The 25,224-nt window shown below is 41.6% G+C and overlaps 1 protein-coding gene across 3 annotated transcripts in view; it reads left to right on the plus strand.

Annotated features, from left to right (window-relative positions):
- Positions 1-25,224, plus strand: part of DROSHA (drosha ribonuclease III) — a 122,740-nt gene that overhangs the window by 22,352 nt on the left and 75,164 nt on the right. For all 3 annotated transcript variants that reach the window (XM_061393809.1, XM_061393807.1, XM_061393808.1), the window contains 7 exons: positions 338-492; positions 4,148-4,228; positions 12,368-12,454; positions 15,158-15,244; positions 22,012-22,083; positions 23,699-23,780; positions 24,745-24,819. In XM_061393809.1, the coding sequence (XP_061249793.1) occupies positions 338-492; positions 4,148-4,228; positions 12,368-12,454; positions 15,158-15,244; positions 22,012-22,083; positions 23,699-23,780; positions 24,745-24,819 (639 nt within the window). The remainder of the gene's footprint in view (positions 1-337; positions 493-4,147; positions 4,229-12,367; positions 12,455-15,157; positions 15,245-22,011; positions 22,084-23,698; positions 23,781-24,744; positions 24,820-25,224) is intronic.

Here is a 25,224-nt window from a genome sequence, read left to right on the forward strand (position 1 = left end):
GTTTGCATTTTCTCTGGTCTTGTTCACCAAGTCTTTCTCTAAAAATCTTTGATCCTTTGTTTCCCCCTCTAGATTGTGACTTAGCATCATGGGCTCTATTAGATTTCATGGGTTGCTTAGCAGAGTTCTAGTGTGGAGTAGGCACTGGAGTGTTTGCTGGAAAATGATCAGCTGTCCTTACATTTCTAAACGTAGGTCCTTACGTTTCAGTCATTTGGAAGTAAATCTTCATGTAAAACTTTCATGTAAAATGTAAATCTTCATGTAAAACCTTCATGTAAAATCAGCTTGCAGACTGCTTCAGCTTCTCTCCATCTTTTTCCCCTCACCGCTATAGAGAGTTCCAGTGAATCCGAATGCGAGTCCGATGAGGACAGCACCTGCTCTAGCAGCTCAGACTCTGAAGTTTTCGACGTCATTGCAGAAATCAAACGTAAAAAGGCCCATCCTGACCGACTTCATGATGAACTTTGGTACAACGACCCAGGCCAGGTGCGCAGGCTTTTATGCTCTTGCTGTGAAGGTTGCACACCCACACATCACATTTATGACTGCTGGCTCAGAAGATGTATGGTAGCTGGTATTGAAACTGAATTTTACTCTCAGGGCTGGGCGTCATCCTTCACAGCTTATTTCTTTTCAGCTTCAGCTCCAAAGCGTAAGCACCAGAGCAAGTGTTCCTTGAATCATATTTGACGATGTTTGTAAATCCTGTGTGAGGGAGCAGGATGGTGGTGCTGCCTCATTAAACTTGCAGTAAACGGAAGGAGACGAATGGTAGGATGAGGGAGAGAGCTCTTGTAGCTCTTTTTAAAAGCAGTTCATCTAGAAGTTATCTTGTAACCATACAGTAAACAGTGTCCCAGGCCCTATGAGACTTCGTATTTGCCAGTTGGTAGAAGTCACAATTCCTTGTAACTTCTTGTTATTAAGCGTGTTTGAGCTAATGACATCGTGTGTGTTTGTGCTCAGTTGCTCAGTCGTGTCTGACTCTTTGCGACCCCATGGACTGTATGTAGCTCATCAGGCTCCTTTGTCCGTGGGATTCTCCAGGGAAGAATACTGGAGTGGGTTGTCATGCCCTTCTCCAGGGGATCTTCCCAACCCAGGGATCGAACCCGCATCTGTTGTGTCCCTGTGTTGGCAGGTGGATTCTTTACCATTGCGTCACCTGGGAAGCCAGTGACGTCATAGGTGGACATAATTATTTTTTATTTTCACTTTCTGTTTTATTATGAAGTTATACTGGTGGAACAGTGGTAAAGAATCTGCCTGCCAATGCAGGAGATGCAGGAGATGCGAGTTCAATCCCAGGGTTGGAGGGATACCACTGGAGTAGAAAGTGGCACCCCACTCCAGTGGTCTTGCCTGGAAAATTCCATGGACAGAGGAGCCTGGGAGGCTCTAGTCCATGGGGTCACAAAGAGTAAGACACTGTTGAGCAACTGAGCATGCACACACAATAATACATAGTGCAAAACAGTATCTTTTTAAAATAATTGTATTTTTACAAATGTATAATACATACAAAAGTAGTATCTTTAATACATGTCAACTTATCAAGCATAATTAAACATATCCCTAGAAAAAGATCATTTAAAATTTATATTTTGTAAATAAATTCATACCATTCTACATTATTTTGATATTGTTCTCCTGGTTCATATTAGATTACATTATCTTTTTTTTTTTTAATGTAGAATTAATGTAGTTAGAATGCCTGACAGAAATGTACCTTGTGGTCCTTTTTGCTCTCTGAGAATTGAGCAGAAATGTTTACAAATTGTTAATACATTTTGGAATCTTTACTTTGGTACATTAATCATGTATATGATCTTTTTAAACAGCTTTAGCAAGTTATAATTCACATACCATACAATTTACACAATTAAAGTGTACAGTTCATTTTTTTTTTGTATATTCACAGAATTGTACAGTCATCACAATTTAATTTTAGAACATTTGTTTGTCCCCCAAGAAAAATCCTTTCTCCATTAGTCACTCCCCTTACCTGGTGTGTGGTCTTTTAATGGACTTTGTTCTCATATCAAGAAACAAATAGTCTCAGTGTTGTGTTGACTGTATTTGGTTTTGTATCCCCTGTACAGGTGAGCCTTATAAAGGGCTGATCTGTATTGGAGACCAGACCCTGGTAAAAGATGGGCATGTAAGATGTCTATTTGCTTCCCTGGAAATAAGTGAGCACTAAATGATTTTTCCGCATTTTTCATCACAAGTTGTGTCCTGCATTAGGAATGTGTTGTGACTTTGATGGGAATTCAATCACATCTCTGTTTGCCAGCTGTTATTTTGGATAATATCTTAATGTGATTTTTTTTTTTTTAGGTAGCCATATTATTCCTCTCTTGTACCACCTGGAGCTTTAGATTTCTCAAAGGGATAAAGAGACTTATAGTTTTTTTAATATTTCTTTTCAAAGTTTTATTGAGCTATTTTTGACAAAATGAGTTATAAATCCCTAGAACTCTAAAGAAATATGTATATGTATATAGAATATATATGTCTCATAATAATATCGTATATATAAATATCTATGTTTTAATTAATACCAAAAAAGTGAGAAATGGAACTCCACTTCTCCATTCTCCAGACTGATGCTCTGATCTCCTTTTTGATTCCATATTAACCATTTATATTGAATAAACTCACGAACGGGTTAAGGCCCTTTAAGGTTTTGACCTCAGTTCTGCCTTTTTGGCGGAGAAGGCAATGGCATCCCACTCCAGTACTTTTGCCTGGAAAATCCCATGGACGGAGGACCCTGGTGGGCTATCGTCCGTGGGGTCACTAGAGTCGGACACGACTGAGCGACTTCACTTTCACTTTTCACTTTCATGCATTGGAGAAAGAAATGGCAACCCACTCCAGTGTTCTTGCCTGGAGAATCCCAGGGACGGGGAAGCCTGGTGGGCTGCCGTCTCTGGGGTCACACAGAGTTGGACACGACTGAAGCGACTTAGCAGCAGCAGCAGCTGCCTTTTTGGTCTTGTCACTCACTTATGTGATCCATTCCATTTAGATGGGTCTCATGTTCCTGGGTTCAGACAGTAAAGAACCTGCCTGCAACATGAGAGACTTGGGTTTAATCTCTGGGTGGCGAAGATCTCCTGGAGAAGGGAATGGCTCCCCACTTCAGTATTCCTACCTGGAGAATCCCGTGGACAGAGGAGCCTGGTGGGCTACAGTCCATGGGGTTGCAGAGAGTCAGACACGACTGAGCAACTAACGCTTTGCTTTTCACTTTCATGTTCTTGGAGCATAACGTTGGATTCCTTCTTTCTCTTTTTTCTCTTTTCCTGGTTCGTCGTGTAGAATAGCCATCTTCTTTTCACATTTTGGCTTCTTGAAGCCTGTTTTTTCCTTTATTTTGAAATTACTAAGCATATCATGTGTGTGTTATTTCTCCCATGTAAATATTCTTAGTGCTTGCTTCAGCAGTACATACACTAAACTTAAAATAAGGGTTCCTTAATCATGTGGACCCTGAGCTAGGTATCACCCACCTATCCCCCCTGTAGTGCTTAACCAGCAGCTTTCTATCCAAGAAGCACCCAGGATTATTCACTTATCGAATCATGTGAGTGGAGTTCATGGCCAGAAAATGAATTAAGGTGAAAAAACAGACACAGAGTCCCCTGATTAGTGCTAGAAGTTTTTCTGGTTCTAGGAGTCATTTTCTTCCTTCTGCTTGAGATACCTTTTGGTCTCTTTTTTGAAAACATTTAATCTGCAGGTCACCTTCAAAGCGTTCTACATGTTCCTTCAGAATATAAACTAGGCTTTTCTTTTGTGAAAGAGTCATTTTTCCTGAAATAAGAAATAGCGGGAACATACTGGAAAGCAGTAGGAGAAGATGGGGGCAAACAGGGCGCTGACAGTGATATTTTCTGCTCGGCTGCACAAATAAGTCGGGAATCCAGCGTTGTCATAGCGTTTCCCTTTATCAGACAATATAGACAGTTTGCAGCTTTATTGGTTTTGGAACATCCGTTTAATCTTCAAACCTTGACAGCCTTTCAGAGCTTCGGTACTCATGACATTAAAACCCACACAGTTTCCGCGGCATCGTCGTGCATGGAGTGGATTTTCCCCCCAATAAAAACGAATTACATTCTGTTTCTGACAGATGAATGATGGCCCACTCTGCAAATGCAGCGCAAAAGCGAGACGCACGGGCATCAGGCACAGCATTTATCCCGGAGAAGAGGTAACTGGTTTGGGTTATTATATTTGTCAGTGCTGAGCAGCCAGAAGTAGACAGATGCTGCTGCTATTCTGCTCCCCATAAATGAAGTAATACCCTGGAAATAGTCTTCTCAGGTTCCCTGATAGTCTCTGTTACTAATCACTGGAGAAGAGACATACTTGGGTTTTGGGGGTGGAATGGGAATGTTATCAAGGACACTTCGGGAGGTTCATCATTTAAAGTAGGCAAAGTGAATTTGAAGTGCCCTTTTTTTTTTTTTTTTTATCATTTTCAGTATCCTAAAATGGTCCGTAATTGTAATTGTTTTTCATGTTTTTGTTGTAAACGGTGGTGAATCTCTGGAGAAATGCTCTTATCGAGGTGCTGTATGGCACATGTCCTCTTCCCTTGGGGATGTGCGTGTATGCCCTTGCCTTTGTTCGTCTTTGTCTGTTGTCTCCACTCAGCTGTGAGCGTCACACGGACTTGTTTGACCTGTGTCACACCCTACCCCTGGGTCGTCAGGAACACTCCAAAGGTGTTTGCATGATGAGTTGAACACTTTTACATTGAAGAGTTATACGTAACTACTCCCGATCAATTATTTTCCTTCGTTTTTTTCCCCATTACGTTTTACTTCTCTGCAAGGTATTCTCGTTAATCCCAGGATTGTCACTTTATGCTTCAGCACACTGTATTTAGGGCTTCCCTGGTGACTTAGTGGTAAAGAATCTCCCTGCCATCGCAGGAGGCGCAGGAGATCCTGGTTTGATCCCTGGGTCGGGAAGATTCCCTGGCAAAGGGAATGGCAACCAGCTGCAGTGTTCTTGCCTGGGAAATCCCATAGACAGAGGAGCCTGGCAGGCTACAGCCCATGGGGTCGCAAAGAGCTGGATACCACTTGGACTAAACAACAACAATAACAACAGAGTATAGTGAGGGCGTGTGGGACAAGGCCTGCGCCCTGTGAGTGTCCGTGTGCATGCCTCAGGCCGCGGTCTCTGCAGGTGGGGCTGCTGTGGAGACCTTCCATGGTCAAGAGGAGTGTGGGCTCGGGACTGAGCAGAGGGGGATGTCCACCTGGGGTGGACCTTTAGAGCTGGGCTTGTCGAAGTTGTCTCACGTGGGGCCAGGATGGTTTTCATACGCGCATCTCCGTCTGTGCCGAGAAAGCTGCCTGAGAAAGGGCATGGTGGAGGGGGCTTCTTGTAGTGGAGGGGGACCTGAAAGGAGCTGATGGCTGCAGGCTGTGTGCTGACTGTTTTTCGCACGGCTGGGCAGCAGAGCCCTCTGTGAAGGGAGATTCGGGTGGGCAGTGGTGCTGGCTGAGGCAGTCAAACCCATTCTTAGAGTATACTTGGCCCTTTCACCATGGATGGGGCCTACATGGTCCACATTCTGTCAAGGGGCCAGTTGGCCCTCAGGGATGGTGCCATATTGGGGTCCCAGCGGTGGTCATTATAGGTGGCTGGTATGGCAGTCAGCTTAGCAACTTAGCTAAGTTGGGTGGGTGTCCCCTGCCCTGGGGGCACCCCAAGACTGTCTTATCCCTGATCATCCCAGGTTTTTCCTTCTAGGCCTCTGACCAGCTGGCCGGCCACTTGCTTTCTGCCATGCTGCTGCTGCTGCTGCTACTAAGTCGCTTCAGTCGTGTCCGACTCTGTGCGACCCCATAGATGGCAGCCCACCAGGCTCCCCTGTCCCTGGGATTCTCCAGGCAAGAACACTGGAGTGGGTTGCCATTTCCTTCTCCAATGCATGAAAGTGAAAAGTGAAAGTGAAGTCGCTTAGTCGTGTCCGACTCTTCTCGACCCCATGGATTGCAGCCCACCAGGCTCCTCCATCCATGGGATTTTCCAGGCAAGAGTACTGGAGTGGGTTGCCATTGCCTTCTCCGTTTCTGCCATGAGTCCATCTTTATTCTAACCTCAGGCTACTTCTCTTTCCACACAAAGTAGATGACCAGGTATACCACCTGGAACCCCGCCCACTGGGTGGTCTCCCTCGTCCCTGTCTTCAGAGCCATCCATGAAGAAGGCTGCAGCACAGTCTGTTTTTGGCTTGCACCTCCTTTCTTTTCTTTGTTTTTTAAAGAACGCTGTCTTATTTATTTGGCTGTACCAGGTCTTAGTTACGACGTGCAGGATCCTTAGTTGTGGCATGTGGGAATCTTAGTTATGGCATGCAGGGTCTAATTCCCTGACCAGGGATTGAACCCAGGCCCCCTGCTTTGGAAGCTTAGAGTCCTCACCCCAGGGCCACCAGAGAAGTCCCTGTACTTCCTTTTTGGCTGACCCATTTGCAAACTGAGCTTGGACTTTTCCTTCTGCTTTCAGTACCCCTGACTTTAGTCATCAGCTGAGGGAGTGTGCTGATGCGACAGTGGTGGGTGCCCAGTTTGTTCATGCCCCCTACTCTGTGTGTGCCAGGTTCTGTGGTTCTGGTTATAGGCACCCTCCTTCTTATGATGGCCCCACCCAAACGTGTGCCCAGAGGGGACTGGCAGAACCCAGCTCTCGTCGGGCAGTTCCAGCCCCACATCTGTTTGCTGTCCCTTGGCCGTGCCTTCCATGTCTGCCAGGGCCCAGCAGCATACTCGAAATTGCTTTGCAAAGGCACATAATTTTTCATGATAGACAGCACGGCTTGGCTTCAGAACCTCAGAGGCCAGCATGGTGATTCTCCCAGTGTGTCCGTAAGCCCCTCTCAGCATCTTTTCCTACCAGCAGTCTGGGATTTGCTGAATCACGTGGCTCCCATTGCAGGGCAACTTGAGCTGTGGTTTGAAACTGCCGAGGCCTTTCTCACTTGAGCAGGCCTTTCTCACTTGAGTCACTCTCATAGCTGGTGGCCTTTTGTGCCATTTTATAAATGGGCTGTAGTAATATCCTCTCTGAGGATGGCGTTGCCTCCTGAACTCGAAGAAGCCCACCTGGTATTCTGTTTCCTTCTTCACTGTAGGAATGGAAGAGGCAGTAGTTTTGTGTTTTACTTTGGATGGCTGTCTTGGAACCACTGACTCCTAAAAATGGAGTGGCTGTGGGAGGCCCTGAATCTTGGTAGGGTTTCTTTCCCACCCTTTGGAGCATGTACAGTTTACCAAGACTTTTCGCTCGGTCGACATATTGTCAAAGATACAATGGAGCAGTATGACATGCTGCAGTATTCTAGGTCAGGAGCGCCTTGGACTGTATGATGACAGTGAGTAGAAGAATTCACACAGGCTGGTGGCAAAACCGTTAGTGTTGTCTATTCCATGAGAATGTGAACCTGTTCTCATCAGAGCTGGTCCTCATTCTGTTGGGATAGGAAAGAATACATTCAGCAGGTCAGTTGCCGCATACTTCGTGCCTGAGATCCCGTTCATCTGCTGAAACTGTGCTATAACACCTGGCACGGCAGGTGCAGTCGGAGCTACTTGGCTGAGCTTCTTGTGGTCTATGGTCATCTGCCGGGATCCACTTGATTTCTTCAGGGCCCAGACTGGTGCATTAAACAGACCGTGATAGGGGCAGTCACCCTTGTGTCATTTGGATCCTTAAGGGTGGCACAATCTCCACCATTCCCCGGAGTCACACTGTTTTTGATGTCCAGGTTGGGTTCTGCTTGACCTTTCCCACTATGGTGGCTCTTACTCCACAGATCAGGGACCCAGGGGGAGGTGTCACCATCTGCCCATTTTGTCAATTCCAGTGGTACGTCTAGGGACCAAGGAAATGACCACTGGGTGGATCTGTAGACTCAGTGGACCTCCTATAAGCCAGACTGTGACCAAGATCTATACTGCCTTGGCCTCATCTGCCCTACTCTGACGGGGGTAGCAGGGTGATACATCCAGTCTTTGAGTATCACTTGATTCAGATGGTGTGTCCAGCACTCCTTACACTGTGTGACTTCCTCCTTCCCCAGCGTACAGTTCCTTGAGCACAATGGGCATAGGCCCCTTTGGGGAAGGACAGGGTTGTCATGACTATTTTTGCTTGTGATTGTGTCACAGGGCCTGGCCTCTGGCCTCTTGGGCAGCCTTTTCAGTCAGTGGATTTCAGTACACTAACTTGGTCGGGTCTGGAACTGGGCAAGGGATTATGACTGTGTATGGGAGCAACCTACCTTAAGCCTCTTGTTTGTCCAGTCTTGATTTCTTCCGTTGGCACAAACTAAGGTGGTATGCTTGTCAGCTACCCATTTATTTTGTACCCAAGGACACCAGGCTGTGAAAGCCTCTTCTGTGACCCTTTTGGGTCAGATCCCCTTGGCTGCCACTTTGGTCCTACCGGTCATGATGATAATTGTGTAACCTGGCTTCTTATAATGAGCTCCATCGTCTTACCTCTGGTTTCAGAGTCTTGTCATCCTTGATGTGGTCAGCAAGCTGTGTACTGTGTCAGCCCCTCTTATGCTCAGTCCTGGCCTGCAGAGGATGCCACCACTGATCATCCTACTGATGCTGGTGCCCCTGTGCCAGCATGTTCCTTTTGGCCTTGGTCAGTGGCATGTCTTCTGGGCCATGAAAGATGATTATCTGGTATTTTTTCAGGCATAGATATTATATCCATCCCAGTGTGCCCATTTCCTTGAATCTTTGAATTCCTTCTTTTTCTGTCTGTCCTGCAGTTTTGGTATTTTCACTTTAGTCAGCATGGACCATTGCTTTTTCATGCTACTAAGACATCTGACAGAGAAGGCAATGGCACCCCACTCCAGTACTCTTGCCTGGAAAATCCCATGGATGGAGGAGCCTGGTAGGCTGCAATCCATGGGGTCTCGAAGAGTTGGACACGACTGAGCGACTTCACTTTCACTTTTCACTTTCATGCCTTGGGGAAGGAAATGGCAACCCACTCCAGTGTTTTTGCCTGGAGAATCCCAGGGACGGGGGAGCCTATTGGGCTGCCGTCTGTGGGGTCACACAGAGTCGGATATGACTGAAGCGACTTAGCAGCAGCAGCAGCAAGACATCTGAGTGGAACTTCCCTGGTGGCTCAGACAGTGAAGAACCTGCCTTCAATGCAGGAGACCCTGATTCAATCCCTGGGTCAGGAAGATCCCCTGTAGAAAAGAATGGCAACCCACTCCAGTATTCTTACCTGGAGAATCCCATGGACTGAGGAGCTTGGTGGGCTACAGTGCATGGGGTCACAAAGACTCAGACACGACTTCGAGACATCTTAGTAGGGAGTTCCCAGCATCTCCTGATGGCCTTGGATCCTGAATGCTCCTAACTCCGTCAGCTGTTCCCTAACCAACTGTTTCCTGGTCCTCTTGATCATGCACTGCCAGTCCTGTGTGAGTTCCTGCTGCTGGCATGTGCTGGCGCTGGCTAGTTCTTATAGTTCCTGTGGGATATTATGTTTCCTCTTAGTACTTTCCAGCTGTGAAATGTGAAACCAGTGATGCTATTCAGTTCAGTCGCTTAGTCACGTCCAACTCTGCGACCCCATGGACTGCAGCATGCCAGCCTTCCCTGTCCATCATCAACCCCGAGAGCCTACTCAAACTCATGTCCATCGAGTTGGTGATGCCATCCAACCATCTCATCCTCTGTTGTCCCCTTCTCCTCCTGTCTTCAGTCTTTCCCACCATCAGAGTCTTTTCCAATGAGTCAGTTCTTCCCATCAGGTGGCCAAAGTATTGGAACTTCAGTTCCAGCATCAGTCCTTCCAATGAATATTCAGGACTGATTCCCTTTAGGTTTGACTGGTTTGATCTCCTTGAAGTCCAAGGGACTTTCAAGAGTCTTTTCCAACACCACAGTTCAAAAGCATCAATTCTTTGGCACTCAGCTTTCCAACTTTCACATCCATACATGATTACTGGAAAAAACATAGCTTTGACTAGACAGACCTTTGTCAGCAACGTAATGTCTCTGCTTTTTAATATGCTCTCAAGTTTTTCATAGCTTTTGTTCCAAGGAGCAAGTGTCTTTTAATTTCATGGCTGCAGTCACCATCTGCAGTGATTTTGGAGCCCAAGAAAATAAAATCTGTCACTGTTTCCATTGTTTCCCCATCTATTTGCCATGAAGTGATGGGACTGGATGCCCCATGATCTTCATTTTTTTGAATGTTGGGTTTTAAGCCAGCTTTTTCACTCTCCTTTTTCACTTTCATCAAGAGGCTTTTAAATTCCTCTTCACTTTCTGCCATAAGGATGGTGTCATCTGCATATCTGAGGTTATTGATATTTCTCCCGGCAGTGTTGATTCCAGCTTGTTCTTCATCCAACCTGGCAGTTATGCTGTGGTATGACCCTAATTATAGGTCTCTTGTCAGGTAGGGAGATTTGATGGGGTAGGGGAGGTGAGGACAATGTCACCTTCAGGGGCTTTCCTTGTCTTCAGACAGAGGAGTGCTTGCTCTTCATAGACAAGGCTAGGTTGCCTCTGAAGATTCAGAAGGTTTAGAGGAGTCTAAGGAGGCAAACTGGAAAAGGAAATGGTAACCCACTCAGTGGGAAATCTTCCCTGTGAAATGCAATGGACAGAGGAGCCTGGCGGACTACAGTCCATGAGGTCACAAAGAGTCAGACACGACTGAGTGACTAAATGACAACAAGGTGTCAAAACCTGTACGTCCGCATCGCAGGTTCCATAGCCCTGACCTTGGAGTAACAGACCTACGGTGGATGGTTGTTAATTAGTCTTTAAGGCCCACCGACTCTGACAGGTGAGCCCCAGGCGTAGTCCTGGCGTGCAGCCTGACCTCGCGCTGCTGGTGATGGGAGCCTCTTAGTGGGCCATCAGCAGGTCCTCTGCTTTCATGTCTGGCTTCCAGCTGCCTTTCCTCCTCCTCCTCTCCGGCTACATTTCTGCAGAGCAGTGGTTCTCTTAGGCCTTCTGACTAGTATCAGCAGCACCTCAGACCTTATTAGATGTGCAGATTCTCAAGCCTGCCTCAGCTGCTGAATCAGAAACTTCCGGGCACGAGGAGCAAGCAGTCTGAGATCACCCTAAAGTTTGAGGAACAAGGTAGAGCATCAGTGGTGCTCGGTAGTAGTCATCTATCCCACTATCCGTACAGCTTCTGGTCACTCCAAGTCTTCAACACCTGCTGCATCGCACCTGCTTCCGCTGGTACAGTCTCCCACTGAGCATCTTTGAAAGTTTCAGCTGGCGAGTTATCTGGTGCCAGGGGCTGTGTGTGCCACCAGGCACTGTGATGGGTTCTTTATTGCCAGTCGGATGGCAGGTGATTCAGCTCCAAAACCTCATCTTACCTCCTGCTTTCTTGGATCATCTCTGGTACCTACTGTCACACCCTGGATTCTCTGGAAGCAGATGTGAAGGTGAAGTCTGGGGCGCATGATGTTTCTCAGGGATCTTCACCTGTGAGCAGAAGAGGGTATAAGCAGGATTGGACAGAGGGATTGGCCGAACTGTGAGTCAGCCCCAACAAAGCCCCAGTCAACCTGGTGATGACCCAAGGAATGAGTATTGTCCATTCAAGGTGGGCTGCAGTGGCTGGGCCTTTGTACCTCTGTCTCGCTCAGTATACACCTGACATCAGGTGAGGGGGCTCTGCTCGTGACGCAGATCCTGAAGGAGCCGGCAGCTAGAGACTGCTGTCAGCACTGTTTAAGGGCAACAAGTCCTTCCCTGAAGGGTGGTCTGGGTCACACATCGCTGTGTCTGTCAGAGTACCCAGTGATTCTGCTGATCCTGCTTTCCTTTTCTTGGCCTAAGCTCCATGCATGTTCTGTTCCACCAATTCTTGTGGTTCCTACATTTCTGTTTCCTTCTATTTTTACTCAGCATATTTAACCATATCACTTTGTTCCCCTTCCTGTTATAGCCTACTGCTATTACTTCTGAGATTGTTCTTTTTGCTTTTTGGTTTATTGGGAGGTTAGCAAGGTCAAGTATTGTGTTATTTTACAAATGAAAAGGAAGATAGTCATGGAAATTTAGTTCTAGAAAGATCTCTATGTTGTTCAAACCCCTTGTATTGTATGTGAATAGGCAGGTTGAATACCAGTGACCAGCCAGCCCATGTTTATCCATTCAGTTAGTGGTAAAGTGAATACTGTTCTTTTCCTACCAGTTTGTGAAGGAACACACATAAAACCTCTTTTGTCAGATGTGAATGTAGAAAATACAGTCTAGTTTTGAGCAACAATATTTTGCCACTTTACTCTTAAACTTACTTTTGTTTTTCCCCTCAGGCCATCAAGCCCTGTCGTCCTATGACCAACAATGCTGGCAGGCTTTTCCACTATCGAATTACAGTCTCACCTCCCACAAACTTTTTAGTAAGTTCCTACCAAAATCTATTTCATTGGTTAAAAAATATAAATAGGATCTATGTGTGTTAATAGGTTGAAATGTGAATAGGCTAAGTGTGGACTCAGTTCTTAAAAAAATATTTTATTTTTATGCTGATAAAACTGGCCCTTATCATAATGACTTTAATTTGGCTTCCTCTCATTATACTAATTTCTGTGTCGTTTTTCTTTTATATTGTTGGTACCTCATAAGACCCAGTGAACTATGGAGTTGGAAGAATGCATAGAACACTTGTGTATCTCTTAAAAATTGGCAAATAACTTATATATTATCTAGTGACCCATAACTATTGCATTTATGACAGTAAATGCCTAATATTTGTTGACTGTGGTACCAGGCACCATTCTGTGTTTGAAATGTATTAACTTATTTCTCACAGAAAGTTGATGGAGTAGGTATTATTTTCCCCAGTATGCAGATGGGACAGTTGTCCATGTTTCTACAAATAAGGTTAAGTAACTTGCTGAAGACTATTCAGGTAACATGTGGCACAGTGGGGACTTGAACCTGGGCAGACTGACTCTGTAGTACACGGCTGTATGCTATTTTACTGTGCTATACTGCTGTTGACAGCAGTATGATTAATTAATTCTTGTTACATTTTTTATTAAGAGATTTCAATGTCAAAATTAGATTTTTTTTTGATGTTTTTCTACATAAAAGTTACTTTCCTGTTTGAAGGAATATTAAATGTGTATTTATTATTTATTTATTTTGATCACTTCTCAGCTTTTTGACTAAGATCAGGCATAGTATCAGGGCTTCCCAGGTGGCACAGTGGTAAAGAATCCTTCTGCCAGTGCATGAGATACAAGAGGCCCAGGTTCTATCCCTTGGTTGGAAAGATCCCCTGGAGAAGGAAATGGCAACCTGCTCCAGTATTCTTGCCTGGGAAATCCCATGGACAGCAGAACCTGGCGGGCTACAGTCGATGGGGTTGCAAAGAGTTGGACATGACTGGACACACTGTTTGGTTGTTCCAGGACTTATTTGGGTGCTCAGGATCTTTCACTGCAGCATACCAACTCTTAGTTGCGGCATGAGGGATCCAGTTCCCCAACCAGGGATTGAAGCCTGGTCCCCTGCGTTGGGGAGCTCAGAGTCTTAGCTGTTGGACCACAGGGAAGTCCTTCAGAATTAGATTATTAATAATTATTTATTTTAACAACTTTACTGAATATGATTAATATACCATAACTTACCCATCTAAAATATATATTTTATGATATTAAGAATTGTGAAACTAACACTACAATCTAATTTTAGAACATTTTCATCATTTCCCAAAGAAACCCTGTACTTATTGGCAGTCAGTTCTTTCCTGCTGCCCAGCCTTCAGCAACTACTAACGTATTTTGTCTTTATCATTTGCCTAGTCTAGTATTTCTTATGAATAGAAACATACAATGTATGATCATTTTGGTTTCTTCTGCTTAGCAAAATGTTTTCAAGATTCATCCATGGTATAATATGTAACTTCATTCCGTTTTACTGCTGTATGGATATACTATATTTGATTTATCCATTCATCTGTCAGAGAACATTTGGGTGGTATCCACGGTTGGGCTATTATGAATAATGCTGCTGTGAACGTTTATTTACAAGTTTTTGTGTGGATGTATGTTTTCCTTCCTTTGAGTATAACTCTAGGACTAGAGTTGCTGGACTGTGTGGTAAATCTGTGTTTAGTATTTTGAGGAACTACCAAACTATTTTCCAAGATGGCTTTACCATTATTATTTCGTTTGAAGTTCTCTCATTATATTTAATTTAGGACAACTTTGTTGAGTTATTCAGATGGGAAGTAACAGTAATATTAGAAAAACAAATGTGCATTAGGATATTCTTTAATTTCCCCTACCCACCTAAGCTTTTCATATATATATGTGTGTGGGGGTATATGCATAAATGTTTATAGATATGTAAATGTTTAAAAGAATAATGTTCAATATCTATGTAGAAAAAACATGTCTTTTAGGTTTCTAATCTTGATCATTTGCTCCATGGTTAGCGTTTAGGATTAAAAATGGCAGACCATAAGAATGGCATAATGAACAGAGTCTCTTATGCTTAGATTAGCATTTGTATATTTTGATTAGGTTCTATTTTCAGGTAATTAAGATCTTTGACATTATGCAAGACTTGGTTTGTTACAGTGTTTGCTGGCTGGGCTTTTCCTCGGGGGATCTGGGGATGGAGCTGTGAGGGGAGGAGCCGCTGGCACCCTAGGGCCTTCAGAGCCTTCCAGGCTGCTGCTTGTCTTCACTGTTGTGATGCTTAGTCTTCTCTACTTTGAGCTTTGATTTGGCTGTGTGATTATCTTTTTCTTGTTAGGACTTCTGTTAGTACAGAAATACAGTTTAGTAAGAACAGGACTGGTAGTATTATGAGATTAAATAAAACAAGTTCCTAGAAAATGAAGTCATGTAGCCTTTTTTCCTTTATGGCAGCCATAATAAACCTCCTTGATTGTCTAGTATATAACTGAAGTCAGAGAATCCTACCAAGCTAGAGTTAAACTTCTTTGTAAAGTTTCTCCCTGGTGTCTGGGAGAACGTGAGCAGGAGTCTGTACTTGCTCGCTTTGGTTGGTTGCTTTTGTCCTGATAGATACTGTGCATGTAAAAGTCATATCATTTGTTCATGCTTCATGTTTCTGTTTGCTTTTAGACTGACAGGCCAACTGTTATTGAATATGATGATCACGAGTATATCTTTGAAGGATTTTCTATGTTTGCACACGCCCCCCTGACCAATGTAAGTATGTGCTAATTGGCCGGCTTTCTCCTTCCCTGTGCCCCCTTTCTTTCTAAAAGTCAAAGGAAATTTCTTTTCCTCTGACTTCTAAGTAACAACTACTTTACATCCCTTTGCCTAAGCTACAGGAAGTCAGCGGCAGTGTGTGTCAGGTGGGAGTGTGACATCTGTGCTAATGAGTCACAGGTTTGGTCCACATTAGATGGTGTAAGTAAACATGTATCAGAATAACATTTTGAGAGTGTGAAAGATTGAAAAAGAAGGATAAACTGTGGAGTAATGTGTCAAAGCTATTTTGGGGTGGGTGTCCTTCAAAAGAGAGCTGGAAAGTTTTAAGGAGAAGCTAGTACTTAGTCTGTGAGTCACAGGTAAAGAAATGGAGCTTGTTCAGGGCCTGAGTTAACTTCATAGTTTTCTGCTTTTGCATCCCAGGAAGACGTCCTCTTTAAGAGACTTTGACATACAGATCATGATATTCTCAGGTATTAAGGCTGATCTGTTGGTAATCGGTTCAGATGGAAGTCCTGTAAGTCAAAATCTTTCTGTTTCAAAGCTAGCTGTCTTAGGGGTTGTCTTACTTACTGTGTACTCTAGTTGGATGTAGAGTGGAATTCACTGGTGACTCAGGAAGGGAGTGTAGAGGTATCCATGAGTTAGTCAAGACACTGCTATAGAACTTACTGAATTTATAGCTACGGTATATGTACATTGAAGTAGAATGTTCGTTAATTCTTTCCGGTTTACATAAAAGAAATTATATCTGCAGTTTGAAAAGTTATTTTAGTTTATTTGAAATGTGAAATTCTGTTCCATTGAAGAGTAAAGAATAAAACCTTTGTCTAATCTTTCCACTTTCTATTTTTTTTTAGTAGACATGATTCCATAGTAGTGATACTAATTTAAAACAAATTGTTTCTTAATGAGATTTTCTTTATGCCACAGTATATTTTATCTCAGAGAATTTTTTTTGAGAAGATGATTACACTGTAAGTGTAAAAATAAAATCACTTGATAATACATATCACATATCTCTAGGGTGAACCATAATATAGAAAATCATGTAATATTGAACTATATTTTTTATTGAGGTATAATTGACATATAATGTTACTAGTTTCAGATATATAGCATAATGATTCAGTATTTGTATATATTGTGAAGTGATCACCATGATAAGTCTAATTAACATCTATCATCATCCATACTTACAAACTTTTAAATTGGACTATTTTTTTTTAATTGAAGTAAAGTTGATTTATATGGTGTGCTAATCTCTGCTGTACAGCAAAGTGACTCAGTTATCCACACATATACATTCTTTTTTATATTCTTTTCCATTATGGTTTATCCCAGGATACAGTTCCCTGTGCTACACAGTAGGATCTTGTTGTTTTATCCATTCTAAGTGTAATAGTTTGCAATCTCTTAGTATATCCCTCTTCTTCCCCTCTCCCTTGGCAACCACAAATCTACTCTCTCTGTTTGTGTATTTGTTTCTGTTTTGTAAATAGGTTAATTTGTGCTATATTTTAGATTCCACATGTAAGTGACACAGTATGGCATTTGTCTTTCTCTTTCTGACTTACTTCACTTAGTACGATAATCTCTAATTGCATCCTTGTTGCTTCAGATGACATTTCGGTCTTTTTTAATTAATTACTTTTTTAATTGAAGAAGAATTGCTTTTTCGTTGTTTTCTGTCAAATATCAACATGAATCAGCCATAGGTATACATATGTCCCCTCCCTCCTAAACCTCCCTCCCCACTTTGTTCTTTCTTATAGCTGAGTAGTATTCCATTGTATATACATACCATATCTTCTTTATCCATTCATCTGTCAATGGATGTTTAGGTTGTTTAGACAATTTTTAAACGGTTTTTATGAAAAGGCACTAGGATGTTTTTAAATTTGGAGGTTTCTTATTTTATTACTTTTTAAATGTCTCAATTAGGCCCTCAAACCCTTTGTTACACTAAATCTCAGTCTTAGAGTTGCAAAGGCCTTTAGAAGTCATTTAGTCCAACTTGCCCCTACATTGCGCCACCTCATGCAAAGAGTTGACTCATTGGAAAAGACTCTGATGCTGGGAGGGATTGGGGGCAGGAGAAGGGAACGACAGAGGATGAGATGGCTGGATGGGATCACCGACTCGATGGACATGAGTTTGAGTGAACTCCGGGAGTTTGTGATGGACATGGAGGCCTGGTGTGCTTCGAATCATGGGGTCGCAAAGAGTTGGACACGACTGAGCGACTGAACTGAACTGAACTGAACTGAGCCCCTACGTTATACTTTTCTCTCTTTTTTCCCTCAGAGGACTTGCAAATACAATAGTTAGTTACCATGAAAATACTTGAAAATTATCTATCTTATCTCTTAATTCCCTTTAAGTAATATAGATCTCATTTTAACTTTTAGGGTCACTTTAAAGAAGGAAGCTGTATGGCTTCAGAGAGGGTTTAAACCTTAATGATTCTATTTACTAGCTGTATGATTTGACATTTCAATTTTTATAAGCCTTGACTTTTCTCATCTGTAAAATAGAGGTTATTAGTTATGGTACTCTTACTGGCTTTTATAAAAAAATAAATGAGATGACACATGAAAAGTGTTTATCATGATGTTTAATACACAGTACATTTGGCACTTATTATTTTGGATAAGATGTCAGACAGACATTTGAGTTTTTCTTCTAATTCTTATTTTTTTTTTAAACTGATTATTGGTACGTATGTGACATGGAAGTGATTCTTTGAGCTTTATTAAAGTTTCTCAACACAAGGTTTTGGCACTGAGAGGCTGCTAGTGTGAAATTAATTGCAGTTGTTACTGTTGCTATAAAATAAAAGATAGGACTGAAAAATTCCTGGCTTCAGCATATATATATATATATATATATATATATATATATATATATTTATAAATATTCAAGCTCTCAGAACTTGAGAACTTAACTCAGTAATGAGAAGATAAGCCCCATCATTTATGTTAGAGATGTTGATAAAATAAATCGAGTTTTAAGCTAAGTGTTGTACAGTTCATAGGAATTAGATCCATCAAAGGCCTCTTGAATTTGAAATAGCCTCCCAAGAAAAAGAATTATTAAATCGCTTTACTGTTCTGATTCATTTTCTTGCCAGAGAGAACACATCAGCATGAAGGGCATGTAAATGATGGTAATGTTAGAATTTCAACCCAGTTTAGTTTTGACAGGTTCTCTTAAGGTCTTCTTGAATTAAAGTGGATTGAAAGCCTTGTTGGCTAAGTATAGAACATTCCAGGAGAATTTTATCTATTTATGTAGTACATTTGTTATTACTTATAATACCTGGTGCTTTTAAGGACTTCGATAACATAACTATGGTTACCTAGATTTGTGTTGTACATACATAATATTTTATCCTGCCCTCAAAAGCACAAAGAAACGCCATGATCCTTTCCCTGCTGCCTTAATTGGCTTTCCATTTCCAATGGCCTCTCTGTCCTGGATTGTAGTCATTTAGTGCCTGGAAATAGTAGAGTTAGAATATAGAAGTTTAGGAATGGTTTTTTGATTTGTTTCTGGTAGGATGAGATGGGAGTTAGTGTTAGTCACTACTCAAACATGTTTTAAGAAAAGATCAAAGGTGTTTATATTGTTTGATTGGCCGACTGAGCTCTTGATCAACTGAGTTCCCAATATATAGGAAAAGGACAAGTTCTCTTTGAGTCTTAGAGATGCAAGTTTGAATAGAAAGGGAGATTCTGCCTTCCCAAATTTGTGTGTCTGAGAAGGGTTCTAGTGGTATGGGTGACTGCCCCAAGGGAAATACAGCATGTGTAAGAGGAGAGGTTAAAGGAGTCCCCCAAAGTGATTTTAGGTGAAGTCATTGAGGAAGGAACTGTAGTTGCATTAATCATCAGCAGAGCTGCTGTTGCACAGAGCGGAAGGAGTAAAGTTTACACTTCTGCGCTTTCTCTGCCTCTTGACTCTTCCCAAGGGCTCTGGTCCTTTTCTCTCCTGAATGCACTCCCCACGTAATGCAATGTCACCCATGTTTTTTCCTCTCATGCATGTTCTGACATCAATATTTATAGCTGTGACACATGGCTCTGTGCTTCACACTCACATTTCAGATTGCGCATTGGACACACCCACCTTGATGTCCCCTCAGGTACCTCACCCTCAACTTGTGTGAAACTGAGCTGGTCATCTTCTCTACATACTGAGTTTAAGGGACTTAGGGTTACACCCTGTGAATTTCCTTGTTTTGATGTCATCCTGACCTAGCTATTCCCTTAGGCTAGAAACCTGGAAATCATCCTCTGTTCTCTGTCTTTCATTTCCAGGTCAGAATGGTCGCTGTGGATTTCCGTCCCATCTCCTATGTCTAAAAGTCTTCCCCTTCCTCTTTTGGACTTCTCTTCATTTGGCTCCTGGGCTGTTCCATTAGGCTCCTGGTCTCTTGCCTTGCTCCTCTGTACGCCCTTCCCACCCTGTTTACACAGCGACCATGTGAAACTGTGTTGGTCTCTCACTTATAGCACTTGAATGACTTCTTGCTGCCATAAGGATAGCTCTGAATCCTTAACCTGGTTTATAAGATCTGCAGAATATAGTTCATACTTTCTAGAATTTCCTTGTGTCTCTGTCTTCATTCATTTCACTCCTGAAGAGCTAAATGACCTATTTTGGCTCCAGCTTCTTTTTCTCTGCCTTGCTAGAAACTAAATTCCTGTTCTTTAATGCACTGTGGTGACCTGAATGGGAAGGAAATAAAAAAGGGAGGAGATACATGTATATCTGTGACTGATTGACTTTGCTGTACGGTAGAAACTAACACAACGTTATAAAGCAACTTTACTCCAATAAAAATTAATTTAAAAGAATAAACAAACACCTTTTTCTTTCCCAGTTAATTTTCTGAATGACCTGGAAAATTCCTTCTCATCTTTAAAGACTCAACTCAAATGTTACCTCCTCTTTGATTCTTTTGTACTTTATACTATTCAACATTTTGTTTGTTTTTTTAATGGCACTCTGACAGGTTACACTGTATCACACTCTATTTATGCTTGTTTTCATGCTTTTCTCTTAGATCTCTGCCTTTTTAAAAGATAGAGGGTGTGGCCTATTTTAGAGTATCTGTGAATCTATCGGTTGTTAGTAATGTATTTTAAAACTGTGAATAATTGCACAAATTATTCATAAACTATGCTCAAATATTTTTAAATGCTTGTAGGAAGAAAGAACTTCAAAATGGTAGTGACCTTAGCATGTCGCTTCAGCTGGTTTAGAACCCATTACCACGAGAAAGTTGAAAATGGATCTCTTATTAAAGTTAATTATGAATTTCACTTAAATTAGCCACTACCCTTCAAAAAAATAAAAGCACCTAAGAGCTAAACTTCATTTCTGAGAAAAAGACTTCCAGTAGATGGCATTGTAAGACTGTTTTTCTTGCCATTCCTTTTGCTGGTGGAATTAAAATTTGTTTCTTTCTAATTGCTGTGGTTTGTAAAAACGATGACATTTATATAAAATCGTCTTATGGACAGATCGAGTGGCCAGAAAAGCCTACTTAACACATCTCTAGGGCTTCTGAGTCTATTATTTTCTCCAGCTACTCAGCCAAACCACTGCTCTAACCTCACACCCCTCCCTTTTTCAGTCCTCCGTTCATTCAAAAATAGGCCTAGAGAAAACCTCTTAAATGTGGGCACTAGGCTGGTATCTAATGATACATTTGTAAAGCAAGACAGATGTGGATTTATTTCATCTGAGCTTTCCTTCATCTTCACACATACTCTGAGCATTAGGACAGATATTATTAGGACAGTGTTAGGTAATGAGAGATGGATACCCTAGTGGCTTAGAACTGGGGTCAGGAGCAAGGGTTTCTAATTCACCAGATCCCTGTTATCAGGTGGCACTAGTGGTAAAGAACCGACCTATCAATGCAGGAGATGTAAGAGACACGTGTTTTACCCCTGGGTCAGGAAGATCCCCTGGAGGACCCCACTCCAGTACTCTTGCCTGGAGAATCCCATGGACAGAGGAGCCTGGTGGGCTATGGTCCATAGGGTCGCAAAAGTCAGACACGACTGAGCGACTAACACACACACACACACACACACACACACACTACCTTAGGCAAAGTATCTGATTCTCTGTTTTTTGTTTCTTCCACTGTACACTAGGGAGAATAATTGTACCTATCTCACAGGATGGCTACATGAGTGACAGTATATGAAACAGTAGAACAGGGCCTACCTAGCTAGTAAGTGTTAGCTATTATTATTTTTATTGCCATGCTTGCTTTTGCTCCAGAGCCAGAAAGGCAGCATGAGTTGTGTGTACTTCAGTGACTTATGAATCTGTAACTGATGAATTGTCAGCCTGCTATCCCGGATCTGCCTGAAGAGCTGAAGATTCTGAAAGGTTTTAAAAACCCGAGAGAAAGAAGTATTCGTGGTTTTATTAATTCTTCAGAGGCAATATATTTGGATTTAATGAGTTCTTGTCATGTTTGTGTTGCTGCTGCTAATACAGTTAATTAAACACCAACATTATGCAGGTTTCCTGTAGAGACCAGGTCAGCTGGGTTCTTGCATTAAAATCCAGCAGTTGTGGTCAAGCTTCATGTGCAGTATTGTTAGCAGCTTAGATTAAGGTGAAACTTTCTCATTTGGTTCATGGCCTTCTGGGTCAGGTAGCCAACACGTGTACAGTGGTGAGCACAGGAAGGCATTTTGAAACTGACCCTCTCCTTCTTCTTATTACAGATTCCACTGTGTAAAGTAATTAGATTCAACATAGACTACACGATTCATTTCATAGAAGAGATGATGCCTGAGGTAAGAGAGAAGATTATTTAACAGCTTGATGCAGTTTGCTCTTTTGTTTATTCCATAGTTATATATTTTTAAAGCATTGAACTTGACCAGCGCTGGCTTTTTGCCATAAGGATACTCTTAAAGTATTGTGTTCACTGTTGAAAAAGACCAGTCAGACGTAACTGTAGTCAGATGTAGCTTTAGGAAGGAGGTTAAAATTCAGGTCATTTTCCAACTTTTTGACCTATTTTTGAACCCGTTTCTCCTCTGTGTTGCAGCTACTGAAAGTTATGTGATGGTAACATTACATCTGTTTCTAGTTTGTTTTGGACAAGGGACAGCTTTTGGTTACTGGTCGTTATCAGAGAGGAAATTAGAAAAGTGAAACTGAATCTGATAACTGTGGGAATAATCTTATTCATTATCTCCAGTGACAAGATCAATGCTTGGTTCATTTTTCTTCCCATATATTTACATATTTTTCCTAATTGTTTTTCACTGCGGATGCTCAGCAGCAGATTTATCTAAATACATGCAAGAGGTTTAAAATTCCAAAGCAAGATTAATGTGAATCTCAGAATGATTCATTGCCTGATCTTGACTTTAGTGGTGTCAACAAATCACACCAAGAAATAACAACCAGACAGCAAACAAGCTTGTGCACTTAACATTGTGTTGGAGTCGGGGTCGATTTCCTGAGCCCCTGGCTCCTCTTGCAAACCTTGTTTAACAGTGTGGCTCTGTCGAGGGCAGCGGAGCACCCACAGGGATTGATGAGCATGACACGCATGCTTAGTTTGCACCTATTTCATTCTGGGCAAGTCCTGTTAATTCTACCTGTCTTTCAAAAAGAATTAAGGAGAAAGGGCCGCCCCTTCATTCTTCAGCTTGGAAGGGCTTTTTTGCTTCCTTTTGATTTTTAAGGTCATAAGCCTTCATTTGCTATTGTAAAAGTTGACGACTTCTGGCGTGATCTCACGCAGGGTGATTTATGAACCCCGAGCAAAACAAGTAGGAGGAAGAATTATGAGACAAGTCTCACTCGCAGATATATCATCTGTTAAGCTTGTTTACAGCAGAAATTTTGGTACAAAGTTCTGTCGTTTTTCGTAGCCCTTTATTTGCCTTCATTAAGAGCTGGAACTTTTTTGGCACGGAGACCTCTAATTTATGGTAACTTGGCAATAGTGATTGTGGGTGTGTTTGAAGGGTGGAGGTGAGCAGAGGTGGGAGGGGAGGGTGGTGCTGGGGACAGATCTATCAGAGCTGGCTGCTCAGTGTGTTATTTGAATTAACAGAAAGTCCCTAAGAGATTCTGGTATGTTTTGTAATTGGGTTAGAAAAATATGACATGAAAGAGACTTTGATTTCTAAATTTCACATCACTTTATTTGTACATTGAGAAGAGCCAAGCCCACATTTTCTTAGGAATTCTAATGACATTATTGCTTACTTCATTAATGTTTTAAGACACTGAGCTACTATAGGACAGTGGCCAAGTTTTTTAGGAAATTAAACTGTTTTAGTACAGTTGCATTAGACACTTTTTAAAACACTTGACTAAAACAAGCTGAAGCATCAGTTAATATATAGTTGCAGTACTACAGTAATTTGGGGTTTCTGGTTTATTTTTCAGAATTTTTGTGTGAAAGGACTTGAACTCTTTTCATTATTCCTATTCAGAGATATTTTGGAATTGTATGACTGGAATCTCAAAGGTAAATAGGATTTAACAAAAGTGTAGCGCTTGTGGGAGAATGTTGTGGTTTATGTGAAAACTCTTATAAAAAAGTGGGGGTACATAGTTGAAATTCCTCTCACTTTTGAACTGCAGGGAAAAGTTTATTATTCATAGGCATGCTTCTTATCATTTGACATAAATGAGTTGTTATGGGTCTCATTTAACTACAGATGGACCATGTCCTTTATGAAGGATTATCATTAATTGTTAAGTAACTGGTACCTAGGAAGATGGTATCAGTTATGTTGAGTAACTACCTTGATTTATCTGCGTTGGGGAAATCTCATTAGTTAATATCTTAAGTCTGTTGGACTTTACTGTAATAAACTTCTTCCAAAATGACAGTTCATTAAAACAGAACTTTAGTTAACTCTTAAAACACACACACACCGTATGCTACATCGGTTCAAAACTTGATACTTGGTTCTTGGATGATGATTTACTCTTGGAAATGCGTCTGTTCCATCAGACATTTATTTATTTATTTTTAAAGCAGTGTGTTGATGAACAGCTTTTCAAACCAAATTTTGAATAGTATTTCTCTGTTTTTCCCCCCAGTTGTATTGATTAAAATGGGACACAGCGAAAACACAGGCATATTTATCATGCAGTAGTTCAGTTATAACAAAAATCTTTATATCTTTGAATTTCTAAAACTAGCTTTACTGTATATGCTATATACTGTATATATCCTTGGGGCTTTCATTCTTCCCTTTCTTGGCGGGGAGGGTCTCCTCACTCTTCATGGGATGTTTGAGGCAGTTGCCACATGATTGATTCAGCTGTTGAGTAGAAGTGGGGGCAGTGTTTGTTATGTCCCTACTTCTGTTGGTGGTGGTGTTTTTGTTTCGTTATCATGAATCTTGGGAATTAAGTTTCAGTGTTTGTTTCTCAAGGCAGTTTTATTTATTTTTTCTTTCCTTTTCACTTGTTTGCTTTAGGTCCTTTGTTTGAAGACAGTCCTCCCTGCTGTCCAAGATTTCATTTTATGCCACGTTTTGTAAGATTTCTTCCAGGTAAATCTTTTGGCTTGTCAGTGACCTGGTGAGATAGTACATCTGAAAATGAGCCATTCTCCTTTTAATCTTTAGGGACAACTTTCCCACCTCAGATACTTAATTATCTACTTCTCAGGTGAGGCATGAAAATGTAATATTATACATGCTGATTTATACCCCTGCATAATTTATGATAGCCCCAAATTAGATAAGCAGTGGGAGAATTGATTTCAAAAATTTGAGAGTCTACTTGATAAAATATCATGCAAGTATTAAAGTGGAAAAATGTGTGTGGCTTTAAAAAATGTATATATTTAATTAGAAAACAATTTATGAAATTTTATAAACTATGATTATAACTATGCTAAAAATAACTGGAGTAATAGTTGTAGTAAGATAGTGGTTTTATGGGAGTTTTTTTTC

This window comes from Bos javanicus, chromosome 20 (assembly GCF_032452875.1).
Source record: "Bos javanicus breed banteng chromosome 20, ARS-OSU_banteng_1.0, whole genome shotgun sequence".
NCBI lineage: Eukaryota > Metazoa > Chordata > Mammalia > Artiodactyla > Bovidae > Bos > Bos javanicus.